At 53.2% G+C, this 21,507-nt stretch overlaps 8 protein-coding genes across 8 annotated transcripts; 2 read left to right on the forward strand and 6 right to left on the reverse strand.

Annotated features, from left to right (window-relative positions):
- Positions 1-103: 103 nt before the first annotated feature.
- On the reverse strand, positions 104-2,556 carry N7498_001388 (uncharacterized protein; the record flags this gene model as incomplete). Its single annotated transcript, XM_058448451.1, has 4 exons — positions 104-1,752; positions 1,810-1,963; positions 2,017-2,093; positions 2,376-2,556. 4 exons carry the CDS (start codon positions 2,554-2,556, stop codon positions 104-106), a joined length of 2,061 nt encoding a protein of 686 aa, XP_058313862.1.
- A 404-nt stretch (positions 2,557-2,960) lies between these two features.
- On the reverse strand, positions 2,961-5,453 carry pxa1 (putative peroxisomal ABC transporter (PXA1); the record flags this gene model as incomplete). Its single annotated transcript, XM_058448452.1, has 1 exon — positions 2,961-5,453. The coding sequence occupies one exon, from the start codon at positions 5,451-5,453 to the stop codon at positions 2,961-2,963; it is 2,493 nt and encodes an 830-aa protein (XP_058313863.1).
- A 1,872-nt stretch (positions 5,454-7,325) lies between these two features.
- psrA (putative general stress response phosphoprotein phosphatase Psr1/2) lies at positions 7,326-9,595 on the forward strand. Its single transcript, XM_058448453.1, has 6 exons — positions 7,326-7,412; positions 7,477-7,692; positions 7,774-8,855; positions 8,909-9,058; positions 9,118-9,216; positions 9,268-9,595. The coding sequence occupies exons 2-6, from the start codon at positions 7,593-7,595 to the stop codon at positions 9,478-9,480; spliced, it is 1,644 nt and encodes a 547-aa protein (XP_058313864.1). The 5' UTR covers positions 7,326-7,412; positions 7,477-7,592; the 3' UTR covers positions 9,481-9,595.
- Positions 9,596-10,553: 958 nt separating this feature from the next.
- On the forward strand, positions 10,554-12,015 carry N7498_001391 (putative protein phosphatase PP1 regulatory subunit Sds22; the record flags this gene model as incomplete). Its single annotated transcript, XM_058448454.1, has 7 exons — positions 10,554-10,689; positions 10,752-10,783; positions 10,858-10,929; positions 11,067-11,360; positions 11,415-11,489; positions 11,543-11,945; positions 11,999-12,015. The coding sequence occupies 7 exons, from the start codon at positions 10,554-10,556 to the stop codon at positions 12,013-12,015; spliced, it is 1,029 nt and encodes a 342-aa protein (XP_058313865.1).
- Positions 12,016-12,344: 329 nt separating this feature from the next.
- On the reverse strand, positions 12,345-13,146 carry N7498_001392 (uncharacterized protein; the record flags this gene model as incomplete). Its single annotated transcript, XM_058448455.1, has 2 exons — positions 12,345-12,944; positions 12,991-13,146. 2 exons carry the CDS (start codon positions 13,144-13,146, stop codon positions 12,345-12,347), a joined length of 756 nt encoding a protein of 251 aa, XP_058313866.1.
- A 293-nt stretch (positions 13,147-13,439) lies between these two features.
- N7498_001393 (uncharacterized protein) lies at positions 13,440-14,516 on the reverse strand (the record flags this gene model as incomplete). Its single annotated transcript, XM_058448456.1, has 3 exons — positions 13,440-13,466; positions 13,522-14,309; positions 14,372-14,516. The coding sequence occupies 3 exons, from the start codon at positions 14,514-14,516 to the stop codon at positions 13,440-13,442; spliced, it is 960 nt and encodes a 319-aa protein (XP_058313867.1).
- Positions 14,517-14,977: 461 nt separating this feature from the next.
- Positions 14,978-17,461, reverse strand: abaA (transcription factor AbaA; the record flags this gene model as incomplete). Its single annotated transcript, XM_058448457.1, has 3 exons — positions 14,978-16,752; positions 16,810-16,986; positions 17,041-17,461. The coding sequence occupies 3 exons, from the start codon at positions 17,459-17,461 to the stop codon at positions 14,978-14,980; spliced, it is 2,373 nt and encodes a 790-aa protein (XP_058313868.1).
- A 1,036-nt stretch (positions 17,462-18,497) lies between these two features.
- Positions 18,498-21,400, reverse strand: mrd1 (RNA-binding ribosome biosynthesis protein MRD1; the record flags this gene model as incomplete). The annotated part of the gene is made up of 4 exons (XM_058448458.1): positions 21,145-21,400; positions 20,283-21,044; positions 19,764-20,036; positions 18,498-19,709 (listed from the first exon to the last, which is right to left on the reverse strand). Exons 1-4 carry the CDS (start codon positions 21,370-21,372, stop codon positions 18,498-18,500), a joined length of 2,475 nt encoding a protein of 824 aa, XP_058313869.1. The 5' UTR covers positions 21,373-21,400.
- Between the last annotated feature and the right edge of the window lie 107 nt (positions 21,401-21,507).

The following is a 21,507-nucleotide window of genomic DNA, read 5'->3' on the forward strand; positions in this document are numbered from 1 at the left end:
ACATGTGGAATCGTTATTCGTTAAGATGGCTTTGGCCACTGCACCAGCAGACTGCTTTTCGACCAGGTCGCGCCACCAGCGTCTGACTTCGAGGCTCATGTGCCTATTCGTCCGAGTCGTCGATCTCTTCCTCCGCTTTCTCACGGAATGGAATAGACGCAGTCAACTGTTCCCCGGAAAGTTCCATCTCCGAGACATTCCCACTTAGCCCCTCGGCATACTCCTCCGTCTCCTCATCAAGGCTCTCAGCCTTCTGGCCAAGTCCCGTGCTAACGAGTTTACCCGCTGCGAAATGCTTCTTCGGTGGACGACCAGGGCCTCGACTTTCATCTTCTCGGGGATCCTTGAACGCAAGCCTCAAATCGCCACCACGGGCACAGTCGTTCAGGATACGCAGAACTGCCTGCCACCTCGGCATGTTCTCACGTTGCTCGGCAGCAGGACCAACCTCCACGCCGTTCATCGTAGCCAATCCCAGCGTCTCGGCGCGGTAGTCGCCCCAGAACCAGTTTACTCCCTCTGGGATGCGCGTGTCTGCATGGGCTGAGAATCTTCGGCCGCTTAGCATACTATGCAGATCGTAGCCGAGATCTTTGAACGTGCCGAAATGAAGGTACGCCGCTTCGGGCTCGTAGCATCGACCCAGAAGCATGTTCTTCGTTACAGCGCAGAGCCGCCCGCCTGCCATGCGGTACCACGGACCGTAGCCTTGCATGCCGACGCACTGGAACGTCATGTCGACTTCACTGTCGGTCAACCGCTGCAGCTTATCCCGATCGAAGCCCATCGGACGGTCGAGTCGCTTTGGGTCCACTGTATACACTTTGCCTGCAACGTAGGGCTGATAGGATCTTGCATACTGGGGATCCTTGGGGTCGTCGATACAGCCTTCCAGTGAGAGCCAGATTTGTTCGATGACCATTACGTCTGTGACTTTTTCGTCTTTTGTCGTGTTGGTTATATCTTCCATTATGTCCGCGGTCAGCCCGAGCGGCTTCAGCCGCACAACGTCCTTGACGGCTAGTAGCTCGTGGCCGATCCAGATCCCCTTGCAGTAAAGATTGGCGTCGGGCCAAGTGCCCTTGAGCTTGGTGTAATGCAGCAAACTCCATGACGCCATTGTTGTCAAGGCGTATTCAATGGATGGGTGGAATTGTTCACGGGCCAGGGGCCACAGGAATTGCTCATAAGCACCGAACGGCTTGATGTTTTTCAGCGGAACGTATTTATACTGGTGTGAGTACACCTTCTCATCACTGAGTGGGTCAACCAGTGTCTCGACACGGAACCCAGAGTAGGTTATCAGATCGTTCTTCTTTTTGGTGAGCCGGAAGATGTCCATGAAGTTGCACTCTTCTTCCGGGACCTGGGTGACAATTCCGGCACGCCATTGAGGCCTTCCGATCCAGGAGCCATCTTCATGCTTGATTTGAAAACACTTGGCTTGGGCATTGTACTCCAGGGTGCCATCCAGGTCGGGAGTCCACAAGACAACCTCGCCTCGACGGGGAATGAAAGAGGCCTGGAGGGTCAGGCGGACGAAATAATCCGTGAGTTGCTCATGCGTCAGCGCCCAGTCCATATTGAGACGGTGATTTATTTCTTCGTCGACCGCACCCTTCTCCTTCATGTCCATGATGTGGATTCGCCAGTAGTCAGGGCCCTCTTCATCAGAAGGGTACTTGGGGTTGAGTTCGTGGATTGTCCGGACGGGTAGTCCCTTGGCCATCAACATTTCGGCCTTGGTGCGACCTGCATGCCTGTCAGAGAATGCATCGGGGTCTTTCGCGGCAAATATTCGGGACTTACGCTTTCGAGGCACCGCTGACCTTGCAGCTCTTGCGCAGTTTGCACATCCGCATGTGCCCTCGCGATTGGTCATCAGCCAGTAGAAATGTGGAAAGAAGGCGAGGCGTGACTGGAAGTAGAATCCGCTGGGGTGTCCAAAGAGAAACGAATCTCGCTGCGATGCTATATGAGTAAGGTAGCCTGGAGGCAAATATACACGAAACTCACCTCGCTGGGATTAGAACCACGAGGCCGATCAAAGAGACCATAGCCATCAGGAAGCTTTTCCAGGATATAAGTGACGCCTAGTATCAATGTTAACGTAATCCCCGTCACCGATGAGAAGACAAAGAAAAGGATGAAAGCAAAGAGGCCGTTTCAGTTTGGATCAAAGCCATACAAGTCAAGTGGGGCTGTATGGCTGACATGAAAGTGAATACAAATGCAGAGGTCGCAATCAACCGTGAAATAAGCGGCTGATAGAGAAGCTCTTTGCGGCTCACATATGTTTGGGATTCGATACACAGCATGCAAGCTGCAGGAAGCCAGACAACATAAATAGAGCAAAAGAGATCACTATGGCTTACCCTGCTCACTGGCACCGGTCCTCTCGACCCACATCTGGGCGAGATGCAGTCGCCATCTGGTGTCGTCGAGCTTGCGGTACTTGAACTGAGGATCGTCGAGTCTCCACGTGGCCTCATCCCCGTCACTCAAAGAGTCCGCCACGGGGATGACGACTAGATTCTCATCGTCACTGCTTGTCATCTTGTTGATATCGCGACTGAGTCTCGATTAAACGCGTCTAGTAGCGGGGCACTGGCGCCCCTGAAATGAGTATGACGCAGCCAGGTCGAAACCACGAAGCCAAATCGCAACAACACGTCTCAAATGATGATTTAGAAGTGATGAGAGCCAAGGTAAATATTGTGATGGAAGGACGGTGTTCATCCATTAGATGATCACGTGTGGTCGAGTTAACTGCTATTTCAGCAGGCGGTGAACCTAGTCGGCCTATAGTGTTTCTTAGGCGGTCAGTGAGATCCGGTAGAATTACGTTGTAGCATCTGGTCGAGCTTGCATTCGACAAATGGTTGGCAAATAAAACATAATCAACGCTCCTATACACAAGATGAAAAGAAGGGAAATCATAGCCACATCTAGGTTTCAGTTCAGTTCGCGGTTACTTCAACAGATGCCTCAGAAACCTCTTCTACTGACGCTTCCTCCGCTTCGTCTGCTTCCTCCTGATAAGGTGGGGGCGCAATCTCTCCCTCAGTAGCCCAAACCTTGCACAGTTCCTGCTCAATCTCCTCACGGCGCTGCTTCCATTCGTCGACCTTGTCGAGACGCTTGCGCAGCTCCTGCAGCTCCTTCTCAACTCCGAGCTTCTCCTTCTCAGTGCCGATTCTCTCAAACTCCCACTGTTCGCCCTCATCTCCCATCCCCAGAGTAAGGTTAAAGGTGTGGTATTTCTTCAAAGATGCACGAGTGGAGATGGTGATCAGAGTAATGCCACGCTCTTTAGCCCGCTCATACAGCAGACCTTCGACATCGGAAGAGACGGCCGAGGTACCTTCATCAATGAACGCGTACCGGGGCTCGTGGTAGAACAGCCGGGCCATTGCCATGCGCTGCTTCTCTCCGCCACTGAGAACATCCTTCCACTCTTTACGAGCATCCCATCCACCTTCACGCGATGGCAAGTAGCCCAGGTGCGCATCATCCAGGATCTTCTGCAAGCTAGCATCGGATTCTCCAGCTTCATGCATGTCAATCTCGGTATGAGGGTAGAGAACCTGATCCCGTAGAGTACCCACACTCAGATAGGGTCGCTGGGGAAGGAACATGATGCCGTCAAGGCCAAATCCTCGGGGCCGGCTGACAAGTCCGCGATAGACGGGCCACAGTCCGGCCACGATGCGGGGAATGGCAGACTTGCCGACACCATTGGGTCCGGAGATAAGAAGGTGGTCACCCGAGTGGACGATGAATGACAGCTGCTCGATGAGCTCGTCACCACCCATTGGGTAGATCGAAGGTGCCACGATAGGGACCTGCTCCAGGCGGACACCGTCAAATCCATTGTGGGTGGTGCCCTGGGCGTCGGCGAGAGAGTACAGCTCAGGGTGTGCGCCCGGTGGTGGATAGTAGGCGTTGGCATGAACGCGGTGAAGGGTGGAGATGAGAGTGTAGACGCGGGAAGTGTAGCCTGCAAGTTCCGAGATGTCCTTGATGCTGTACATCATGCGCCCACCTGCGTCGGCCAGCGAAAGCATGAGGCGCTTGTTGGTGATGAAGTCTTTCATACGGTCGCGCTCACGGCCCATTCCTTCCTCCGGTATGTCTGCCAGCTCCGAAGCACCTCCTGTGCCGCTCCAGGCGGGAAGGAAGATCGGCAAGGAGGTCACCAAGTAGCCAAAGGCGGACCACGAGTATTTCAAGATCATGTCTTCGAGCATGTTGTATCGGATCTTCAGGCTGTAGATACCTTCCATCCAACGCTGCAAGTCCTTGAAACTCCGGACCAGGAACAGTCGTTCGATATCGGCACCGCCATAGAACGAGATCTCCTCGGCATTGGCCAAAAGTCTAGAATGCAGGCCGCGGAAGTCACCTTCCTTCTTGCCCTCGACTGCCTTCAATTTTCCAAACGGCGGTGACAACTTCCGGAGCACCACAGCCGTACTGAAATAGCCAGTGAGGATTCCACTCAGAGCAAGAGGGCCAAGCGAGCGGTAAAGTTGATAGTTGAATACAAACAGATCCACCATAGGTTTGCCCATTGAAGAGTACAGCGATGCAGCTGCCGAGCAGAAAAGGGTGAGGTCTTGTGTAATGAACTGGTCTGGGCCTTGGCCAATACCACCGTCCGTGTTCATCAGCTTGTAGTAATTGTTATTATCGGTTAGATAGAGGTCATGAATGTATCTCGTCAGTCGGGTCCGGAAGGCGATTGAAACCTTTGACTGCAGGAATTTGATCATCGCGTTTGTGTAGGATGCGAGCGTGCCAATGCCACACCACTTGACGATGCCCCAGGAAAAAGCCTTTCCTTTACCGGCGACCAGATCTCTCACAATCTCACCGTCCAGCCGTGCAATCAGCAGCGAGAGATATGTCCTCAGCAGGAGAAAGACACCATGGCTCATAAGCAGGCCTGTTTCCTTGCTTCCCCATCGCGGAACCATGATACTACCCAAACTGAGGAACTGGTGCAAAAAGGCCAGATTCAAGCCGGGCTTTGTAGTCGGTGGGGGTATCTGGCTGGCCGCGCCCTCTTCCCTGCTTCGAGCGGAGACTGGCGGGTTCAGGAACAGTCGGCGATGGGCGTCAAAGGTGGTCGGCTTGGTCGGATGAATCAACACCTTCGAAGTGCGAGACCCCTTGTATGGTACATAGATGGTGCGAGACCCATCTTTCCCTCGGATGCCCGAGTTTCGACGCAGCAAACGGCGACCTTGCGCTCGGTCCTTTGCCCGCTCTCGGAGCCAGCTGTATCCTCCATATCCTGAGCCGACGATCGATAGAAGCAATAAAATCGTTGCAACGAGACGGGTGCTTTTCGAAGTTCGTTTAACCCGAGAGCGTATCAACTCTGAATAGTGCAGGTAAAGCGCAAGGAGAGGGTCCTCCGGGCGACGAAGTGTCGACTGGGCGGCCATGATGCCAGATCTAGGCTTCGTCTCACGAGTTGCCCAGGCGGCAGTTGGTTAACGATGGTTGTAGGCCATGAGCGGTACAAGGGACCGGCTTGTGGAGAGTAGTGAGTTGAAGGAAGAATGAAGAGCCCTGGGCAGCCAAGGGAGCGTTGCATCATTTCATGTGAACCTCGGGATTGCGGAGAAGGCACGTGCCCGGGGTAAGCTTACAAGGTATAGCCATCCGACTGATATAGTACCGCGACTATTTTTCCTTCTTATCCTCTACTATATGGACTTCTTGACGGCTACATGTTATTCTACTTACTAGAGTACTATTTGACCGGTCGCGATTAACCCCGAGGGAAGTGTTTAACGGAGTATCCGTTGGAAGCACGCCTGCAACAAATCTGGCAGCTATTGGATGCTTCAGCTGCGCAGAGTTTCGTTTCACTATTTATTGACAATTCGGTGTTTCAGTTGCCATTTGGTCTGAAATCGTCGATAATACTCCGTACGGTCTTGGAAATTCAGGTACATCGAGTAGCTGTCATGGTACCCCAGCGGAATATGTTTCTATCTATCTGCCGCAACGATCAGAACACCCAGCCACAAAACATGTGCTATCCATGTCCGTGAAAAATGCTCCGGAAAGGGTAAAAGGGGTATGAAAATTCAGCACCTGGGAATCTGTAGGTATATAGGAGCTGTCTGTGTACCCCAACCCAGGAGGCCCAGGAAAGCCTGCAATGTCTAGATCCGGGGAAATTTGACCAGGCAAAAGTGTGCTAAGTGTTGTCATATACTCCGCATAGACGTGCAATCATAGATTTAAGCTTTTCCCATGCATGCGAATTAGTCCAGAGTTTACTATTCGATATAGAACCGTGATCGGTCTTCGGTCGGAAATCCCGAGATCGCTATGATTGTTTACTTGAGATATCTCAAAAAGTAGTCCTACAAGGGCTTGTTCCCGAGAAACCCGAAAGGCAAGAGAAGGAGGCACCGAAAGGGTTCGCAAATTAAGCTGAGAGGTCCAGCCTGTCGCGAACAGCAAACAGGATATGGAAAGAGGGTGGCCCTAGCAAGATGTCGAGGACCAAGCGCATGCAGAACCAGACCCACTTCAGCTAACACCTCATTTCCACAGGGGAACATGGCAGATCACTGCAGAGTTACGGAAGAGCGGGAGTCCTAAGTACCTACGGCTCATGTGCTTGGTGGCTGACAGCACTGTACTGATTCCCCAGGACTATTCATCCCCCGAGTCATCGGGTCAAATCAACCCCCGAAGCTTCCCCGACTCATTGCTGACGATTGGCTCCCATTTGCATCTACTCCAATCACACCCTACACTAAGATTGGTCGGGCTCGCGTTCATTTTAATCCGCCAATGGTGGTACCAGCAGGGCCCAGGGCATACTGTAGTTCCCGTCCACGATGCAAAAAAGGGGCACACCTGCTGGATCGTCCGGTGGGGGGACGCTGATACCCTGATCCGATCTTGCGGTGATCACGAATGTGTTTTTTTACACGGTATTTGGTCCAGGCCCTGCGCTAGTCAAACCCTCGAAGTCCGTGACCCTCATACTACAGGACTTGCCTTGAGGTGGCCATGGCCCCGAGAATGGGAACAAAAATAAAACAAAGGGCCAGGAATTGATGGCAACACGTAGCACAAACCAGCACAACTCCGATGACGGAACCCAATGCAGTGAAAATGCGAGAATGCACGGTGAAAGCGTAGCCGCTGAGGGCGTGCGGTAGCGCGTGAAAGCAGGAAATCACAGCACGAGGAAAAGGCGTGAAATGGGCCCGGTCACATTAGCACCACGTGACATCCCCGACTCCTCTCTCGCCTCAGCTAAACATTCTCCCCTCCCCAAAAGCATCATTCGTGTCGCTTTCTGCTTCTCTGCTTGGGCTGGATCCGACTGCCTTGGTGTGTGGTGATTCTTGTTGGTACCTTTGGGGCCAAAGGTGGTATGTGCGACCTTTATCCAGGGCGCTTGCCGACCCAGGAGACGTATGTTGACATCGTTATTAGCCGCGCTCTCTGCTTTTGGAGGTTCCTTTGCCTTCTGAACGCTTCGCACCCCCTGCTCTTTGTCGTTGCATGTGCATATAGTTGCCTGTGAGCTGCCGCCAACGCCAATACCCTTGATGAGTGGAGAGACCACGGGGCGAGACCTCTCACCCTCGTCTGTTCCCGAGTCCGCGGGCAAAGCACCCATGCCTTCTCCAGAACCCGCCGATTCAACCGGTAAGTCTCTGCGCATGCTCATAGTTGCGTTCGGCTTCCAAAAATGTTCGGTCGCTAACTCTCCTGGTTCGGTAAATCCAGGCCCTGAGTCGCCTCCCGACCTGCCCACCACTGATGGGGCTGAGACTCAAGAAGCAAACGCCGGCGCATCTTCCCAGCAGGCTTCCTCGTCCGCTGCACCGGATTCGAAATCCCCAGAGGCCACTGGGGGCTCCGGTACACTTAAGAAACGCCATCTTTCGATCCCAATCCCGTCGCGAATGTCCTCGAAGGCGGATAAACAATCGACCATAGAGAAGACCGAAGAACCGACGCAGGGGACATCCTCTCGGAGAGGATCCAAAGTGAGCATGTTGAGAGGTAGAAAGGAGCGGAGTCGTGCGAGTAGTCAGCGGTCGCAGCGGACGCAGGATGTGGCAAATGTCGAGAAGGCACAGGACACGAACACGCCGAGCACAACTGAGATGAACGGGTCCTCAAAGCCTCAGCAGAAGAAGAGCTCCAAGCTTCTTTCTTTCCTCAGTTGCTGTTCTTCGTCGGATGTCGATACGGACGACTCGGCCCTGCCCCCTAAAAGGACCACCATGCGACCCCCCGCCTCAAACCGACTACCAACTTCCGATAAAGCAGAAGCCCATGCTGGTGACTCTAGCACGGCGGAATCCAGGGACCCGACTTACTTGGACGAGAAAGCGAACATGCCAGTGACCGCGGATCAGCCTCACCCTCAGGAAGAGGAGCGTACCGCTGCCGCCGAGGCGCAAGGCGAGGGGACTTCCGCAGCAGTTGGTTCCTCTGACGCCCCACCGACGAGCTCGAAAGAACGCGAAGGAGCAGGTGTGATTGCGAATGGTGTAATACCTGAATCGACGACGGAGGAGACCCACCGAACCGATGAGAAAGCCGCGGCGACAGAAGAATCCGCAGCAACTGAGCCGACTTCGGAGAAGGCCAAGGCTGTGGAGAGTCAAGAGACCTCACACCAAGAGGATGTCGTGCAAGCTCCGGCCGTGTTGCCTCCTCCCCCGCCGCCGCCTGCTCTTGAGATCCCCAGCGATGCGGGAGAACAGCAATGGCTGCTTCCGCCGCCTTTGCCTCACATGCAGGACCGGAAATGCTTGGTCCTGGATCTCGACGAAACACTCGTACACAGTAGCTTCAAGGTAAGTAGAGCTCGGTTCAAAAGTCCGAACGTGTCGACTCACTTTTGTCTCAGGTCCTTGAGCGTGCCGATTTCACCATCCCAGTGGAGATTGAAGGACAGTATCATAACATCTATGTCATCAAGCGGCCTGGTGTGGATCAGTTCATGAAGAGAGTTGGCGAGCTGTATGAGGTTGTGGTGTTTACCGCATCAGTTTCCAAGGTGGGACGCCCTGTTTTGATGAGCGCCAACATAACAATCGCTGACTCGTCGATTTGCAGTACGGTGACCCTTTGCTCGACCAACTGGATATTCATAACGTTGTCCATCACCGCTTATTCCGAGAGAGCTGTTACAACCACCAGGGGAACTACGTCAAGGTTGGTTTATTCCGTCACTCCCAACCCTACTCACCTCTAACCTTTATGTAGGACCTTTCGCAAGTTGGCCGTGACCTTCGGGAAACCATCATCATTGACAACTCCCCGACCTCCTACATCTTCCACCCTCAACACGCGATACCTATCAGCAGCTGGTTCTCTGACGCACACGACAACGAACTCTTGGACCTCATTCCTGTTCTCGAGGATCTTGCTGGGGCGCAAGTCCAAGATGTCAGCATGGTCCTAGACATCACATTGTGAATGTCTCCTCCGGATCTTCCTTACGCCTGAGATTCCCCCAGATTCCCCTTTGAGCGAGTCCTTTCTTTTGTGTTTTTGGTGCGAGAAAAAGCTTCTTCCTTTCCAGCATTTCCCCTACAGTGGGTATCCGCCTTCCTTTTTTTTCATTCTCCCATCCTTCGCCTTTTCTGACGCTCCCTTGGCCCAGAACGGAACTGGTTCCCCTCCGGGTCATGGCCCATATGTTGCATCTGTTGTCTTCTTCTTATGGGATAGTCCACATCCAGTTTGGCATCTTTTCTTCTCTGTTTCTTCGAGCCACCGGCATTTGTGATCTTACTTATCTGACTACGCTCCGAGCGAGCCTTGCCCTCACCATTTCCTATCACTGATTCCCTGCCGCGCCCTGGTTTCTCCTTGTTGTCATTGCCCCAGTCCGCATTCTCCGATGCATTACGCAGGCGTCTGTTGGTTATCATGTTCCCGCTGTATCCCTCCCCTTGTCTTTTGTCCCCCTGTTCTTTGTCTTGCTACCTTGCCAAGTCCGATCTCAGTTGGCCAGCGAGAAGATCGTGCGTTATTATTCGCACCGAGACTCCGTTCCATTGGAAGCGTACCTGCGTGCAGCGTTCTTAATACCGCTCTCTCGATGCTGCCGCGGGACGAACCTGAACCATATCGCTGGATTGACTCCCACCTGCAATATGTACATGACTTTTGATCGGCTACGGCACTTCTATGCTGTATATAGTCTTTGAGAAGAAATCTCATCAAGAATACACAGTAGCTTGGCGCGTGACTTTGATTCCTAGAATTCGTTTCGCAGATGGCCGTACTTTGGTTGAGATGGAGGCGGACGGAAACCGCATTGAGCTTTCTAGTCCACATTGGGATGATGTAGCCAGACTTCACGTTTCTACCCCTCTACCAGATGATATCACTTGAAGTTTTAAGTCACCGAATCAATCGAAACCGAGCAGCTTGCGACTTTACTGAATATTCAGGCATCGCGGATCCTCGGTCACCAAAGCTCCCCGCAGTAACATTCCACCGCCCGCCACTTTTAAACCAGCACCACCTCACGCCGCGCCATCATGAAGAACAAGGAAGGCTGGGACGGCAAGCTACGGGTAGAGCCTAAGGCTGTCATCACGAACCCCGAGGCCCTAGAGGACTCGGACTACTCCGACCCAGATGCGCCGCCCGTGGAAGAGATCGACGCGGACGAGGGTAAGGATTCGAGAGGCTCAGCGACCTTGACAGTAGGATACAGTTAGCTGATGGCTTGATAGACCTCTTGGAAGATGAGGATCTAGACACAGAGGTTCGTGTTGCGACGCTCTCCTCTTTTTTTTTTTTGCTTTACTCGGTGGCTGACATGTGCTGTTAATCTTGTAGGAGATCGACCTGGTTCACATGCGCATAAAGTCCCTTCCCGCGCTGCGCCTGGAACGTTTTTCGAAGCTTCAGGTATATTCATACCCCCGTCCCTCTCCGTGTCCCCGGTAGCTTGAATGTCGAACCGATGCGACTCGGCATCGAGGAATCGCGGAGGAACCACACATGAAGCCTTGAGCGCCGTCGCAGATGACTGACTGCCAGGATAGAGGTTATGTTTCCGCCAAAACGAAATAACTCGCATCGAGTTCCCCTCCAATGTCGCCGCGTCGCTGAAAGAACTCGATCTCTACGATAATCTCATCTCGCATATCAAGAACCTCGATGAATTCGACCTGACGACCTTGGACCTCAGCTTTAACAAGATTAAGCATATCAAGAATGTGTCACATCTTACCAAATTGACGGACCTGTTCTTCGTGCAGAATAAGATCTCCAAGATCGAAGGGTTAGAGGGGTTGACTGAGCTGCGGAATTTGGAGCTTGGGGCCAATCGTATTAGGGTGTGTTGTACCTGCACGGAGTCTCAAGATACGGGTGGTTGACATGGTGTATAGGAAATCGAGAACCTGGACACCCTCAAGTCGTTGGAGGAACTTTGGCTCGGCAAGAACAAGATTACAGAGATGAAGGTATGTTTTACACCCAAGATCGAAAGAGCAAGGAGAAGTCTAACAACCGGTAGAACCTCGACTCCCTAACCAACCTCCGCATCATCTCCATCCAATCCAACCGTCTCACCAACCTCACAGGGCTCTCCAACCTCCCCAACCTTGAAGAGCTCTACTTCTCCCATAACGCCGTGACCGACCTCTCCGGTTTGGAAAAGAACACCACTTTGCGCGTCCTGGACTTCTCCAACAACCAGGTCGAGCACCTCGAGCACCTATCCACTCTCAAGAACCTGGAAGAGGTCTGGGCATCGAACAATAAGCTTTCCAGCTTCGAGGAAGTTGAGCGCGAGCTGAAGGATAAGGAAAAGCTGCAAACCGTCTATTTTGAAGGCAACCCGTTGCAGATGAACGGGCCTGCTGTATATCGGAATAAGGTGCGGTTGACATTGCCGCAAGTTGCTCAGATTGACGCGAGTATGTTGAACCCTACCACCTGCTGTTGAGTTCCATTACTGACTTGCCTGTAGATTACGTACGTGTTTAAGGCGTTGGGGTTACCATGATGTTAGTATGATGACTGAGATTATGACGACGGTGTTTTCGATGTCTTATCATTCGCTACTGGGATGGATGTTCTATGAGAAACGAAATCAGTCATGCGTGCGCCAACTTTGCAGCCTGTATACACTTTCTTCGCGAGATATTCTTAGTACAAGATCAAGGATACAAGAAACCAAAGCCTTTCTAAGATTCGTAAATTCGGGTATATAGCATGAAACTTCTTAATAAATATATATAAAAAAAACGTTGACTGGCCATAGCCTTGCACTTGTGTAGGGTTCGCCGTGAGAAAGAGGCAGAGACAGAGCAGCCTCAATACCCACGCTCCCAAGGCATAGAGTCACTCTCATCTTCGCTTTCCTTCCTCTGCATCTGCCGAGATACCCTCTTCAATCCAGTTCTTGGTTTATCTTCCTCCTTCTCCCTCTCCGTCTCCGTCTCCGACTCCTTGTCTTCCTTCTTCGTCTCCGCACTCTGCATCCCCTCCTCCCAAAGCCCTATTAAACTGCTCACGTCATTGAACAACTCTGACTCCTCGCCCGACCGGCTCTCATGGTGAACAGAGTGTTTTCTAGACGACTGCAGCACATCCGCCAGTCCTCTGAGCGGCACGCGAGACTTCGGACCCATCATATCTTGCCAGATCGTTCCATGTTTCGAGACGGTGCCGTACGTCCCGTGAAACGGGTTGCGCTGAATCGACGCATCGTGGTCGTGCATGGATGCTTCGATCGTGCATGATATCGTCTGGGGTTGTGACTCGGCCTTGGTGGAAGAGGAATTCGCGGAGGAGTCGGGTTGAAGCGTGACGGTTATCGGCGAGGCGGCGCGCGCGCGGTCTGCCGCATCGCCGGAGTCGAAGATGGCGAGGATTGGGCGGTGGTTTTTGAGTTCTGTCCTGGAGGATTGGTACTGGGTCGGTTAGCGGTGTTTGTGATGCAGCTGTAGAGTGCCTCACTTTTAGGCTGAGGAAGGTCGTCACTTCGCCGAATTTCTGCAGCGATGCGAGAACCTGCCGGCGCTCGCTCAGGTTCTTGGGAGCGGGAAATGTCTTTATGTACACCTGCGACGCTACGCGCCCGAGGAGTTTGGCTGCGGTTCCGGGGGTCGCCATTGCGGGCATTCGAGGTGGTTTTGGAGGTTGGAGTTGCGGAAAGTGTCGATCGATGATCAATGGTCCACGGTCTACGGCTGCCGCAGGTCCGCTCCTCGCATTTGACCTTGTATACACCGGTCGCTTAACCTTGTTCTATGGTTACATGAAAAGCTAATGGATTGAAAATGTTCATTTGTTTCTATTCATTTCACACAAGTCGTGCGATATCGTCAAGTCAGGTTTCGTCAAAATACATGAGAGTTTCCCTGCCCCCGCGCTACTCCAAAGCAGACCAAGATCTAATGCAACATTTAGAAGATCGGGATAGGAAGGCCGTACTATCGAGAATGTCAGTATTTGAGTCCGTGTTATGAAAAAAAGGATCCAACTTACAGCAATGGGGTCATTGAAGCGCAGACCCTTGTCCAAAGCACTAATAGCCTCGAGCTCACTGCCCTCCAACTCAAAGTCGGTAACCTTCAAGTTCTGCGCCAAACGAGTAGGGTTATTACTCTTGGGGATAACGGCGACCTTACGCTGGGTAGCCCAGCGGAGCAGCACCTGCGCCGGAGTCCGGCCGTACTTCTGAGCAACACCCTTGATAACATCGTGCTCAAAGAGCGGCGGGGTGTCCTGCGCCTCCTTCAAGTTCAACTCCATGAAACTCAAGGGACCGAACGACGAGTACGCAGTCACGGCAAGACCCTCACGCTGGGCAAAGTCCACCAGACGGGTCTGAGTGAGGTAGGGGTGGTGCTCGATCTGGAGAGTCGAAGGACGCACGCGCGCATACCGCAGGAGATCCATCAGCAGCTGTGAGCTGAAGTTGCTAACGCCGATGCTGCGTGCCAGCTTCAGGTCCACCAGGGACTCCATCGCGGTCCAGGTCTCGTGGATCGGGGCTTTGCCCAGCTCCAGTTTGCCGGCCTCGTTCTCCCAGCTGGGCGGGTACCGCACGCTGGGGTCGACGTACTTCAGGGAGATGGGGAAGTGCACAATGTACAGGTCGAAGTAGTCCACGCCCCAGTCGGCCAGCTGCTTGCGGCAGATGGGCTCCACGCGATCTCCGTCGTGGAAGCTGTTCCACAGCTTCGAGACGATGAACAGCTCCTCGCGCTTCACGAGGCCGTCCTTGATGGCGCGGGCGACACCCTGACCGGCTTCGACTTCGTTGCCGTAGTCTGATTTTGGAATTGTTAGTTACCGACGGACTGCGTGAGTGACGAAACCGAAGAAGACATACCGCAGGCGCCGTCGAACAGGCGGTAGCCGGCCTTAATGGCCTCGTAGACCTGGTCCGCACAGGTGTCGTTGTTCACCTTCCACAGACCGAAGCCCACGAGGGGCATGTCGTAGCCGGAGCAGAGTTTAACGGTAGGAGCAGTCATTTTGTATGTGAATCGCTGGAGACCTGTCAGTACGTAGTTCCAAACTTGCGTGCCAGAGAGTCAGCCTGACCGAGTGCGGAGGATTTTGAGAAAACAAAGTAACAGCGGGCTTCCAATTCTTTAAAGACACATAGGAACCAGCGCTACGTACTGTTGCAGGCTAAAGTGCGCGGCTCGTTTCACCGTAGCATCAATGCAACCCCGCTGCCCCACAACGAAGCCGGCTAAAACGATCGGCGGCTAAAAGCATCATTTTATCCTGTTCAAAGTACTGTGGAATTGATTTGAAGAATCTCAATTGGACACGGAGCTCTGAAACACCTTGAACTCCGCCTCCGCCACTCCATGCCCCAAGGGTAAAAGTAGAATAGTAGAAAAAAAGAGACAAAGTCACAGGTATAAGGGTACATTGCTTCCAGAAATATGATTATCATTACCAATAATTTTCTTCTTTTTCTTCATTAAACAGTGTCCACCGGTCCATTATCCGCGTAGCCTGCATTCGCATGCTCGGGGCCCGCCCCATGCATGTTGGATCCGCTGGACATGCGTCCGACGATCTTGTCCATCAGATCCTCCGGCGGCATGAGGCCATCGAAGTGGTGCGGCTGCTGCGACTCGCGCGAGGCGGGCACTTGATGCTCGGTCGGGAAGGGCATATGGTGGTAGCCACCGGCACCGACGTCACCGGAAATGGATGTTGAATGGGCGCCCCATGATGCCTGGCCGTGGCTCAGCTCGTCCAGGGATTGCGTGCCCGGGAAAAAGCCGTTCAGGACACTGTTGCTGTCGTGGATATTGACGCCGTGCTGATGCGATGGCACGTACTGGCTTGTATCGTGGCTCATCTGATATCCCATGCTCGGGTGAGAGAGAGGCAGGTCGTGCATGTTCATCATCATCGGCCCGCTGCTCGAGACGTTGAGGCTGGTGGCTTGGGATGTCTCGTTGGGCAGGCTGGAGGAGAATGAATCCAGTACGGAGGTTACGGCTGTTTTGTCACCGAGGCCGTCCTCGGGTTTGGTGATGGAGGTCATGAAGTCGAGGTTACCCGACGAATTAAACATATTAGCCACGTTGTCGTGGGAGGATTGGTACATGGGCCATTGGGATTGAGCCTGGCCCTGGTGAATTAGGTCTTGGGGTTGTGGCGCCTGGTAGACGTTTTGAGAGGGCTTATTGAGGAGGATAGAGTCCAGGGAGAGAGGAGGAAGGTCAACTCCAGAGCTTTGCCGCGGGCTGTTGGTTATGGTGCGGTCCGGAGGCGGGACCAGACGGCGCCAGGTGGTCGTGCCAACCTCACCAGGGCGGGTCTGGCGGAATTTCCAGACCAATATGGCCATGCGCTCGCTCTCCTCGCCGTGGTGGCCCTGGAATTGGTTCGACAGGCGCCGAGAGCTGGGAGGCACAGCTCTGATCTCCTGTACTGCAGACAAGGAGCGGAAGAAGCGGCGAGTGCGCTCGTCAGTGGCATGGACGGATTCGGGTTGTCCCGAGTCTTCAGCGATGCGCTTGTCCTGGGTCAGCTCAGTGAAGAGCCGTGCCCACCAGGAAGATTCAAAGAGCGGCTTGACTTTGGTTGATTGGGGCTTGGGTAGGTCATGGTAGGTCTCCCACAGTTCCCGTCCATCTTCGTAGAGACGAGTGCTGCAGGTCCAGTTCTCCATCTGGTTCACCATAAGTACATCTCCCGCAGTGGGGTGGCCAAAATCAAGGTCGAGTTGGATGCCGAGTCGCGAGCCCGACGGAGGAAAGTCGGTCATCAATTGTAAGTTGACTTCAAGCATGATGATATCGCAATCGAGAGGGCCATTCAGGTCGTCAAGAAGTGAGGACACGTGAGGAAATGAGGTGCGCCACCCGCTGACGTTCTCCAGAGGCATTGGGGGCGCAATGGGGTGATGCAGATCACCCTGCAGCCGCGTATATGCATGAAGAGCCTTGTCAATGCGATTGGCCTGCTGAGGCGCGCTCACCCACATGTCAAAACTGAAGCCATGAATGTTCTTCGTTCCGGCATCTTGCAAGTTGGAGCCCAGGGTATAGTGAGGCGGAGGGATGTCTCCTCCATAGGATTGCATCGACGACCTCATGGGATCGTGGTAGGAGGGATGAGCGTGGGCTCCATAGTGACTAGAGGCAGTGGGGTGGTCCATCGACGTCCTCCACTTCGGGCCCGATGATGAAGAGTGGCTACTTGACCGCTCCGGTGACTGTTCTCGGACCAGTCGCTCCCCTGTACATCATCTGGATTAATAAATGATGCTACCGCTTCCCTGATTCACAGACTCACAGTCGGGGTCTCCCTTCAGAAACGAGTCAAGGACCTGGAGATGACTCGAGACCTGCTTCCGGGTCCTTCGCTTGCCGGTCAACTTGAAGATGTACTCGGCAATCAGCTCGTTCCGTCCATACGATTTTCCTCTCTCAGACCACTTTCGTCGGCCCATAGGAGGATTGGCTTCGAGAGCTGCACCATGTTGTCAATGTCATGTATAGATCAGTTGAAACCTGCATGACTTACCCTGCTGGAAAGCATCTTCCAATTCATCAGACCAAACAGGTTCACCATCCTTACCGGTGTCACGTCGAGGACGTGCCCGATATTCCAAATACTTTTGGGACTTGAGATAGCTTCGACCCCGTCTGGGAGCTACATTGGGCCCCACGGAGTGAAGCCGTCTCAGCTTGCGTGCATGAAGCCGCGCAGCCACGGCTTGCTGGTGCATGCTCGCAGTCGGGACATGGTGAGGGACAGGATGGGGATACTTGTAAGCCAACTGCTGGAGGTGTTCTTCACGGCCGGGATCGTGTGTCAAGGCATCAGAGTATGACTGGACATTGCCAGAGGTATTCTGCAAAGCCCGATCAGAATGAGCACCGACTGTGTCGAGGGACGGTTGGTTCTGAGGCACGAGGCACTCGGGTTGCCAGTCAGCCGCCATGGAGCGGACCAAGAACAGGCTTCTCGAAAAGAATGACAGATTCCAACGATTCAACGAGGAGGGGAAGTAGAGAAGCACCGCCGAATGCTTACTGCCCAAGAACGCAGCACCGTCACAGACGGAACCCAAGAACGCAGAGGACGGATGAGAATGTCAGAACCTGGGAAAGAGAATGTGAGAGCGAACTGGAAGGTGTTTATAGGGAATTCATATCTCCCTTTGGAGAGGGATGTTGCCGCAGTAGTAGCATTGCCCAGGCCTGCTTTGCCCGGCACCACGACCCTCGAACGCCATACTCCTACGCAGGTACCAGCTCGCGCCGCGTCCAGGCTGGGTGGAGAGCACAAGGACATCCGCCATCCTTGCCTGCAGCAAATCAGGAGTCCAGAAAGGGCATGATAATGAAGGAAAGGTTGCCGGATGCAAGGGATACTGGGGCAGCACGATCCAGTGACGAGGGCTTCGGAGATTTTGTGTTGCGCGAAGTCACCTTGGAGGGCACCCGCTCGGACCAGTGGTAACCCGTGTTGACATCCATCTGCCAGTGATGAGTGGCGATGGCAGGCTATGAGGAATGTTGGATGTTCAACGACGTCGATGATTGACCGGTTGACCAGGGTCCGGAATGCTTCTCATCTTGGGAAAACAAAGCTAACAAAGCTAGCGCTGGAATGTAGAGCGCGGACGGGGAAATGAAAAATAACTCGCCACCCTACAATCCAAGGTGTGTAAGGTCCTAAAGTCCCAAGGCCATGGTGTATAGGGTGTAAAGGGAAGGATATACAAGATCAGAGTGGATTAGGGCAAAAGACGGGAAGGGCGCAGGAAAATCTGCACCTCGGATCTTGAACTGCTTGACAGCCGCAGGAACGTGTTGGGGTATCTCTTGTGCTCTCGAGGGCTAAAACAGTAGAAAAAGTACATGCGTATCCACACCGTTGTCCACTTTCTTGCACTCCCATACGCAAGGGATATCGCGGCCCAATCATCTCGGTCCGTCGGTCGCCCTTCTCGCAGGGAGAAAGGAGACGGGCCTTCATGCTTCCTCCTCCTGGCCTCCTACAGTGAATTTCTTTCGCCCGGAGCCCGTAAGCTGTTGGAGCTTGACCCTGTCCACCTGCTCCCCTACCTTCTTTTCTAACCTCGCGATCTCCTCCTCGGGATCGACAGCCTCCTCGTTCGCGAATTCCAGAACCAGTCGTCGGCCCAGGAGATGCGTGTTTTTCAACGCGTCAATGGCATTCTCCGCCTCGCGAGCACTGATAAAGTCCGCAAAACCGAAACCACGCGCAGAGCGATCGAACTTCTGCGGCACACGGACGGACCGCAGCTGACCGTAGGCACCGAACAGTGACCGGATGTCTTTCTTGGTAACCTGGAAAGGCAAGTTCTTGATGATGATCTTGGTTCTTCTCGCCGCAATTTTCTTGGCGGTATCTTCCCGCCTCCGCTCTTCCGCGGCATCCATGCCCTTGTGAGACGCGCGGATCAACAGTTCGTGTCCGTCCAGCTTGTACCCATTCATGGCGGCGAGTGCCGACTGGGCTTGAGCCTTGGTCTTGAACTCTGCAAAGCCGAAGCCCATGCTGAGTGTCTGACCGGGTTTCTTGGGGTCGGGCTTGGTCTTGATACGACCGGTGACGAAGCCGTCCAGCGGCCGGAAAACCTCCAGAAACTTCTCGTTGTTGGTCGAAAAGGCCAGGTTCTTCACGAAAAGGGTGGTCGTAAATGCGCCTTCGGTTTCATCTGCCGCAAAGGTATCGGATGTGGAGAAGCCTTGGCCCTTGCCCTTTGTCTCAAGAGCGACGTTCTTCGGGGCCACGTTGGGATCGAACAAGTCCTTGGGTGCCTTTTCCAAGAAGAGAATGGAGTCACCCATCTTGCGGTAGGCTAGACCCCTGAACGCCTTCTGCGCCTCATCGGGTTTCGCAAACTCGACAATGGCGATTGTGCCACTTGGCGGCATCAACAATCGGATAACCTGACCGTAAGGATCAAACAGCTTCCGAAGCTCCTCGCTTTTAACACCGTAGGAAAAGTTCTTCACCAGCATTGCCGTGTTTCCGCGTTCCCGGTGCTTGAAAGCATCAATGTTTACTCCGTTGGCAGCGAAGTATGCCTTTGTCTCCTGAATAACATGTGTCTCAGCATGTGCCTGCTTCACAGCGGCGTCTGAAGATGTAGGATCTAGCAGGTCTGATTTGGAAACACCCAATCTTTGAGCTACGGATGACATGACGGCATCAGACTGGATATATATTAGCATTCAATTCTACCCTTCTTCAAGACGGAGTCATCTTACATTCATGTAGAGGGAGTTCCAGCTGAAAGTAGAAGATGTGGCATTCATCTTCCGCTTGATTTGGGTTTGCTTCTTCAAAGGAAGCTTCGACAGGTCATATTCGTCGATCTTGTATGTCTTCTTCTCGGAAGCTGGAAGGATGTGTAGGATTCGGCCCTGGAAGTGCTTGCCGTCAAGATCTCGATAGGCATCGACGGCCCCATCCGCATCTGCGTACTGCACGTAGGCGAAACCTTTGCTGGTTTCAGTGCGAGTATCAAAAGCCACATGAATCTGCATTCCAATTTCATTAGCGTCTGATCAAAAATATATTTGACGAGTTATTGTGCAAATGGAATGTTGAGTTGCTCTTCAGATAAACAAGAAGCATCTACTAAAATCTCTTGACCTGTTCACATCATCTGCATTTTGCATCGGATGTCCCTATCAGGAAATTCATCATGCGAGCACTCTGCCGGAGGACCGGCGTCTTTGGTTCGGGCAGTGGGGGCAAGGAAAAAAGGAGATAAAGGTACTAACCTCTTCGAGTTTTCCATATGGAGCAAAGAGTGGCTGGAGATCAGCCTCTTTAATGTCATAGGCCAAGTTCCTGAGGAACAGGCGCGCCGAAGCTCGAATCAAATCGATGTTTTGGTCATTGATCGGTTCCTGATCTTCCCGCTCGGGTATTTCTTGAGCTACATCGTCATCATTAGTTACGGGCTCAGACACGATCTTCTCGGACCCAATGTTCTCAATTGCCGCAGTGCGGGATTCAACATTGGACCGGCGTGGTGGCTCCGTCGGTTCCTCTGCTTTGTGTTGTTCGAAATCAACCTGCTCATCCTCGTCCAAGAGACCCAGGAGACGACTCGTCTTAGACCGGAGCCAGTCTGCATCTGATACAGGACCAGCCTCTTCAGGCTCCTCTGTCTCTTCCTGTGCAGGTGTGTCTTCACCCTCATCTGCCCCGCTGTCCACGGCCATGGGCTGAGGTTGTTCCTTACTAGCACCAGTAGAGGGTTCTTGCGTCCGAGCTTTCTTCGGATGTGAAGGCAGCTCCTCAGTTACACTGGTATCCTCAGTTGGTTGGTTAATAGCCGGCGTGGGTTGCTCTGATGGCGGGATCATGTCATCGTTTGCCCAGGTCCGGGTCTTGGAGTTATGCATCAAAGACATATACTCCTGCAGCTTGGGGTCCTGTGCCTTCTCGGCGTCCCTCTTGCGCTTGAGCGCATTCTCAGCGGTCTCAACTGCATCAAGTCTCCGTGTGGGGTGAGCCCTGTCTGACTTGGAATCAATCTACAAAGATACTGGTCAGTCTCGAGACCATCTGAACGGGTCAGCGGGGGACGCATAAAAGACAAAAAAGACTCGAACCAACGACACAACTCTCACATACCGGTCGAGCAAGATCTACCGAGATCTTGGACATCTTCATGTATGTCCTGTTGAAGTAGCTTGCAGCTTCCTTGGCTACTTCATTGCTTTTGAAGCCAACGAAGCCCATGCGGCGCTTGGGCAAGACATGGGCATCCGTGACCTGAAAGCGGCCTGCAAAATGACTGCGAAGCTGGTCATTAGAGCAGGATGGCGGAAGACCACTGACAAACACCCGAGTTGACTCCATTTTGGTGTGTTGTGGCTGAAAAGCCTTGAGGCAAGTTCAGTAGTAGAAAGTCTCGAGGAAAACTTTTTTTTTGCGTCTTGTATGGGCATAGGCGGTGAGATGTGCGGTCCACTGTGAATTGCAGGCAGAAAGTAA

Source organism: Penicillium cinerascens, assembly GCF_028974065.1.
Source record: "Penicillium cinerascens strain IBT 15544 chromosome Unknown contig_16_segment0_segment0, whole genome shotgun sequence".
In the NCBI taxonomy this organism is placed as follows: Eukaryota; Fungi; Ascomycota; class Eurotiomycetes; order Eurotiales; family Aspergillaceae; genus Penicillium; species Penicillium cinerascens.